We start from the raw sequence: 7870 nt of genomic DNA, 5'->3' as shown, positions 1-7870 counted from the left end.
TCTACATAATTTCCGTGAATATTGAGGCACTTGTCATAATGTGACGTGTCTTGAATTGATGAGATCTTTGGTCTGATTAGCCACATGTGGACAGGCATTGTCATGCAGCAAAACGATACCCTTACTCAACTTGCCACGTCTTTTGTTCTGGATTGCACGACGCAGATTTTTCAATGTCTCATAATAAGACGCTGCATTGATTGTCTCATTACGAGGCAGAAACTCCACTAGCAATACTCCTTTTCTGTCCCAAAAAACTGTGCACATGATTTTCCGGGCAGAAATTGTTTGCTTAAACTTCACTCTTTTGGGTGATGATGAATGTCGCCATTCCATGGATTGTTGTTTGGATTCTGGTGTGACGTAGGCCATCCACGTTTCGTCACCAGTAACAATTTGGTCTAAAAAATCTTCACCTTCACTGTGGTACCGCTCATGGAAAGTCAATGCACTGCCTAAATGTTGGGTTTTGTGCAAATCCGTCAACATTTTTGGAACCCAACGTGAACCCAATTTCCGGTAATTCAAGTTCTCAGTAACAATGCGATACAAAACACTACGAGAATACTGAGGAAAGCAGTCGGACAATGATGAAATTGTAAAGCGTCTGATTTCTCTCACCTTTTCGTCCACTTTCTGCACCAAATTTTCATTAACGACCGAAGGACGCCCACTCCGTTCTTCATCATGCACATTTGTGCGGCCATCTTTAAATGCTCTCACCCATCTCCTTACCATTCCATCACTCATAATGTTTTGTCCGTAAACTTCAACGATCTCACGATGAATATCGATCGGTTTTTGCGCCTTTAGCACTAAGAAATCGTATAACAGCCCGTACTTCACAATCAGCGTGACTCACGATTGTTGGAGGCATCTTAAACACTAGAGTAAACAAGTATACAATGAAGAATCAGTCTGTAATGGCGTCAGTGCGTCGACAAGAGATGATGACCATAGCGCTGCGGCGGCGGAATCGCAAAACGGTACTTACTTAAAAAACATCTCGTATAAAACTTTGGTACAAGACCACTTACCAAAAGTTATAACTACAGGATATTTGCTTAAAGTCACAACGGTTCCAAATATTGCTTCGTTAATTTTTAATAGTGATTCTACATTTGAAGATGCTGTTTAAATTAATTGATTAATTGTTGTAGGGTGATTTTGAAAAAAAAAACAACAATCAAGTCAGTATTATGAAAATTAAATCTTATGTTTCTCCTCTATGTTTCTCTCCTATCAAAGATTGATAAAATTAAGGCTATTTTTACCTACTAGGCTACTTTTACCTGTTCTAAACAGTCTTTTGCGAAACAAATATTTTAAGGTTTTTATGTAGGATACTCTTCCGCGGCCTGGATTACTTCATTCTTCAATGTAGAAATGTATATTATTGTCCCCTTATTAGATGGTCTAAACATTTCAGTTTTACGTTTTTCATTTTGTGTTACTTTGCATTTTTATTACAATCTACATAGCAATTCTTCATTTGTGATTCTAGTATTTGTGATTTGAATATTTGGCGCTAGCACACATCTTCAATTCTCTTCTTCTTCTTCAGTGCCTTATCCGGTCCGGATGTTGGCGATCATCAAGGCTATCATGGTTTTGTTGACTGCTCTGCGAAACAGCTCCGCTGAGGTCATCCCAAACCATTGTCGAAGATTTTTCAACCACGAGATACGACGGCGTCCTGGTCCTCTTCTGCCAAATACTTTACCCTGCATAACAAGTTGAAGAATTCGATATTTTTCTTCGTTCCGCATCACGTGGCCGAGGTACTCAAGCTTACGTTGTTTAATTAAATTAAGCACTTCTTTTTCTTTTGTCATGCGCTGAATTCAATTCTCAATGTTTTTATATTATTTGTTAACATTATATATTAAAATTTTTGTGACCTTTATAATTGTGACCTTTAAGTATCATTCCAGAAAACAACTTTCAGAATTGCCAAACCAAAAGAAAAGGCCAATGGTGTTTCCTTTTGGATCACTTTGGAACAATATATAGAATCCTTGTGGTTGATCAGTTATGATTTTGGTCCAGTCTGACTTTGATCACTAAGGTCTGACACAATATAACTGTATAGCTTATAAAATAGAAATTATAAAAGAAATCAAGGCGAAGAGTGAAATTACTAAAACACGAACAGTAGTAGGGAAAGAAGAACCAACTGTGTAGAATTTTAAGTTTAAAAAAACCATGAAGAAAAATATAAAGTGCCACAAATGAAAAGTTAAGAATATTAATTTGAAAAATTAAGTAATTTAAAAAGAAAATAGAATAAAAAAATATGCTAAAATGCTAGATGTTGAAAAATTTGACATAAATAATAAAACACAGCAAAAAATTAATAGAAATTCAGACATTTAAAGATTTGTAGAATAAAATAAACAAATTCGAAAATTCAACCGTTAATTAATAAATATGAAATAACAAAAATAATTCATTTAAAAAAGTAAAAAATAATAAAGCATATGGTCAAATTAAGGTAACCTCACTATCAAAATTAGACCATTTGTTAATAATAGCATAATTAACTTAATACAGTTAATTTTAAACTTGTTCTCAGATTTTTTCAATTTCATTCTTTACTATTTTCTTCTTTTTGTTTCGTTGTCCTGGGTTTTACATGCTTGAATTCATATCTGTAAAATTTTGAAGTTTTCTCCTGGTTATCTATTTGTAAAATAAATATTCCCTTTTCCTTCTTTTAAATCCGCCCATGGCAAGCGCTTTCGTTGACTAGATAAAGAGTTGGAGGAGGCACCTTGCAGCTAGCAATTCATGTGCTGATATAAACGTATGTACCAACTTTGTAGACTCTCGACTTATGTTTCTAGTTTCTGAATTCATGTGTTCGTGTTTAATGAGTTTTATGAGGTTTCGATGTACTTGTATTCAAATTGTAAATTTGACCAATTTTCATATAATTTAGTTTTGGAAGATTATATATATATATATATATATATATATATATATATATATATATATATATATATATATATATATATATATATATATATACACTCGCGATCATAAAATCCGGGTCACCCTGAAAATCACCAATATTTCATTTTTAACTAGCTTTATCGTAAATAATAATAACACAAATACAACCTAATGCATGTTTCTGAGAATTGTTGCGGTTTCCTTTGTAACAAAGAATTCTAATAGTGCCGATTTCGCGGTAAAGTGCACACTTCCCAAAATGAACGCTACCTGTAACTCCGCTTGTTTTAAATGTCTCGTTTGTACTTCGACTTTCTGTTCAAATGCAACGGACAAACGTTTATTATTGCTACCATTAGTGTTTATTAGTGCCATTATTAGTGTTTATTTTTTGACAAAAATGCCTTTGACTGTTTGAAACGGCACAAATTGTTCCACTTGTGGAAGACGGTCACAGTCAACGGCAAGTCGCAAGAACTGTTGGCGTAAGCCTTTCTGCGGTTCAACGAGTGCTTCAACGCTTTCAGGAGGCAAGTTTGCTAACCAGGCGACCTGGCTCTGGACGTAGAAGAACGACCAAGGCACTAGATGACCGTTTCCTTGTGTTTAAGGCTTTACGAAACCGGACCTCAACTGCGGTTATGCATCAAAATCGTCTAGAGGAAGTACGAAATCACAATTTTAGTGTTGCAACAGTCAGAAGAAGACTTCACTCTTCTTGATTATCTTCTCGGGTAATGGCTAGAAGACCGCCACTTCGCCGCGTGCCTCGAGTTGCACGACTAGCTTTTGCTCGACAATACGCGCATTGGGGAATTAACGATTGTAGCAAAGTTTTATTTTCAGATGAATCCCGTTTCTGCCTAACTGGATCCGATGGACGTGTAAGAGTTTGGAGGAGAACCGGTGAATGATTTTCACAAGCTTGCATTGCTGCAAGAATGTCATTTGGAGGAGGCTCGGTCATGGCTTGGGGAGGTATATCTTCCGACTTCCACACAGAATTACCCTTAATCGAAAATGGGTCCCTAACTGCACGAAGGTACATTACGGAGATTCCGGAAGAACATGTTATGCCCAACATGGCAGGGATTGGAGAAAACGCTGTTTTTATGCAGGATAACGTGCGACCGCACGTATCTAGTCTAGTATGTAATACTTGGACGAAGTTAAAATTACGAGGGTACCATGGCCAGCTAGGTCTCCGGACCTGAATCTCATCGAACATCTCTGGGACTATTTGAAAAAACGTATTCAAACCCATACACCTCCTCCTAACAACGCACAGGAGCTTAAGGATCTGTTAGTGAGAGAGTGGAATAACATACCATAACATGTAATCCGGAGAAAAATTGAGAGTATGCCCAGTCGTCTGCAAGAGGTTATTAGAGCAAGGGAAGGCAATACACGATATTGGTCATTGAAATTTTACTAATTTTTTACCACGTTCTGTATTTTACATTATTTTTCGTATGTCTGTTTTATCAACAATTTGATTTGTTTTCTGTTTTTTTCAATAAAAACAATGAAAAACCATTTTTTTCTTTCAAAACAAACATTGATGACAAATAAAAAATACATTAGCCAAAAAAAAAGGTAATTACGGTAAGTAAGGATTTTATGATCGCGAGTGTATATATATATATATATGGAATGAAGATAACCAAACTATTTACTTATTGCAATTAAATTACAAATTGTAAATAAATGGAAATTTAAAACAGTTATAACCAAAGACACACTTGTTTGTAATAACATTTTATGTATAAAGTATTATTCTTAAACCTTAATGAAATAAGTGGAAGAGCTTTTTTGTATTAAAAAATAATTCTAACCGCAAAATACACGAAAACTAACTACATCTTTTATTTGTTTCAGGTACGTTATTTTAGATGACCACTAGATGTACTGTAAGTTATGTATTTATAGTTTTCTATAATTCAATTCATATGTATTATTCATCAAGATGAAATAACTATAGCAGAAACAAAAGAAATCATACAAAAGCTTAAGAAAGGTAAAGCGGCTAGATTTGATAAAACCACAGCAGAAATGCTTAAAAACATGGGCGACAAGGGCATTAAACTGCTAACAAAAGTATGTAATAGGACATGGAGTGAGAGCCAAATACCAAAAGATTGGGAAGTGGGAGTTATTCTACCCATTTTCAAAAAGGGAGACAGACGCGAAGAAGAATAACACTACTGAGCATCCCATCCAAAGTATATGAGAGAATACTAGAAAAACGTCTTTTACAAAAAGTTGATTCTAAAATGAAACAATCACAGAGTGGATTTAAAAAAGGCACAAGTATCCAAGATCACATTTTTACTATCATGAAACTAATACAAAACGCACGGAACTTAAGCACTGAGTTATACCAAGCCTTTATAGACTTAGAAAAGGCATCTGATAGTACTCCAAGGAAGGTGATTGACATATATGTTTAAAAAAGAAAGGTGTGAAAATAAAACTCAGGCCAGCCATACGTATATATAGACATACAAGGAACAGAATCAGAACCGATAATATGGAATCCGAAGAGTTCATAATAAATGAGGGTCTACGTGAAGGAGGAGTTCTAGGCCCCATACTGTTTAACATTGTCTTGGATGACATAATTAAAGAAACTAGAGCAGAAACATTGAAATTATATGCCGGACAAAGAAATCTAGATGCAGTGTGGATCTCAGAGTGTGCATACTCAGACGATCTAGTGATATTTGAGATAAATGAAGAAGCACTCAATCGAAATTTACAAGTATGGAACGCTGCACTAATTAAACGAAATTTGAGGATCAATAATGAGAACACGAAAGTCATGGTATGTGGAAAGAATAGAAAACAAACGAAGATAACACTTAACGGAAATACACTTGAACAAGTCGATACTTACAAATACAAAGTACAAATAGAGAACAGAGGAACTGAAGAAACAGAAATAAGTTCCAGAATAGAAAGTGCTGCTCGCATGTACCACACAACTAAAAGTACGTTTTTGTCGAAAAAAGAAGTATTCCAAAAAGCCAAAGTGCCCATATACAAGACGGTGTTTGTACCGTCTTTTGGTAGTGAAAGTTGGACGCTTACCGATAAATTAAAATCTAAAATACAGAGCATAGAAATGAAGTTTCTTAGAAGAATAATGAGTATAACCAGGTTAGACAGGATTAGAAATGAGGCAGTCAGAGAACATCTTAAGGTCCAATCAATTATTAAGAAAACTGAAGAGGCCCAGCTGAGATAGTATGGACACATGGTTAGAATAATTTAAGAAAGACCAGTTAAAAAGTATGGGAAGCCAGACGACAAACCAAGAGACCTAGGGGCAAGCCAATGAAGACATGGGATGATAATATAACCTCAATCATCCTAGAGACACGAGGAATCAACAAAGAACACGCAAGAAACCAAGCAAAGAATAAAAAGCAATGGAGAAAAATTGTACATGCAACTAACTAAAGACATTACACCCAACACCATAGGGTAAATGGGTTTAGGATTATATATATATATATATATATATATATATATATATATATATATATATATATATATATATATATATATATGTATATATATATATATACATATGTATATATATATATATATATATATACATATATATATAAAAGTAAAATATTGAATTTCATTTCAATCAGAACTCCACCATTGCTCTACACGTGTTTCGAGTTATTCAACTCATCATCAGGAACACTTGTGGAAGTTCAACTGAAATGAAATGCAGTCTAGTATTTGGTCATTATAATCAAAAAGACAGCCAGGTACGCTAGCAGCGACATCTATACTAAGAAACAAGAAGTCCAGAGGCCTCTCTCTGATAGCAAAATAGGTGAACCGCAAATTCAAAGCCTCTTACCAGAGGCCTTTAACGACGCTAGAAGTATCCTTTTACTTCGACATGTATCTACGATTCATCTTTGAAAAATACTATCTTTTTCGCCCTTTACGTAGAGAAAGACGTTTAAATGAAAGTAAAAGATTACATTTCATTTCAATCAGAACTCTACCATTGCTCTACACGTGTTTCGAGTTATTCAACTCATCATCAGGAACACTTGTGGAAGTTCAACTGAAATGAAATGCAGTCTAGTATTTGGTTATTATAAGCAAAATAACAGCCAGGTACGCTAGTAGCGACATCTATACGAAGAAACAAGAAGTCCAGAGACCTCTCTCTGACAGCAAAGGGGTATCCAAAGCAAAGAGAGGAGTCCGCCAGGGTTGCGTGCTGTCCCCATTACTTATCAATGTCTACAGTGAAGCGGTATTTCAAAAAGCGCTCTCAGACTCAACAGAAGGCATATCTATCAATGGAGAAGTTTTGAATAACTTACGTTTTGCAGACGATACAGTAATAATGATGGATAACAACAATGATTTACAGAACGTAATGCAACGCCTTAATGAACGGTGTCATGAGTAGGGACTGAAGATGAATTTAAAGAAAACTAAATGCATGATCATGACTAAATCTGTACATGCAAATATCCTACTGACTATTGAAGTTACTGCAATTGAGAGTGTTAATAATTATAAATACTTAAGAACATGGATAACATCAGATGTAGACCAAACCAAAGAAATTAGGACACGCATTGAAATAGCACGTGCATCTTTCATTAAACTTAAAAAGTTTCTTTGTTGTCGGGATATAAGGTTAGAACTACGCCTGAGAATGCTTCGATGTTACGTGTTCTCTACTCTTTTTTATGGCTTGATTCTAGGGCTCTTGGGAAGAATTTTAACTAGAAGGATAGGAAATGAGGCGGAAATAATATTAACTATCAAAAGACGAAAACTTGAGTACGTAGGACATGTGATGAGAGGGCAAAAATACGCATTATTACAACTTATTATGTAAGGCAAAATCCGAGGAAAGCGAAATGTGGGA

The 7870-nt window shown here is 35.1% G+C and overlaps 1 protein-coding gene across 1 annotated transcript; it reads left to right on the top strand.

Annotated features, from left to right (window-relative positions):
• The first annotated feature begins 5485 nt into the window (after positions 1-5485).
• LOC140442880 (uncharacterized) lies at positions 5486-6202 on the top strand. Its single transcript, XM_072533843.1, has one exon. It carries the CDS (start codon positions 5486-5488, stop codon positions 6200-6202), a length of 717 nt encoding a protein of 238 aa, XP_072389944.1.
• The last annotated feature ends 1668 nt before the right edge of the window (positions 6203-7870 follow it).

This window comes from Diabrotica undecimpunctata, chromosome 1, assembly GCF_040954645.1.
Source record: "Diabrotica undecimpunctata isolate CICGRU chromosome 1, icDiaUnde3, whole genome shotgun sequence".
In the NCBI taxonomy this organism is placed as follows: domain Eukaryota; kingdom Metazoa; phylum Arthropoda; class Insecta; order Coleoptera; family Chrysomelidae; genus Diabrotica; species Diabrotica undecimpunctata.
This window is presented reverse-complemented; position numbering and strand designations above follow the sequence as displayed.

Bases quoted from the DNA above. Each gene is read 5' to 3' on its own strand.
- LOC140442880 (XM_072533843.1), top strand. From the start codon at position 5,486: ATGGAATCCGAAGAGTTCATAATAAATGAGGGTCTACGTGAAGGAGGA.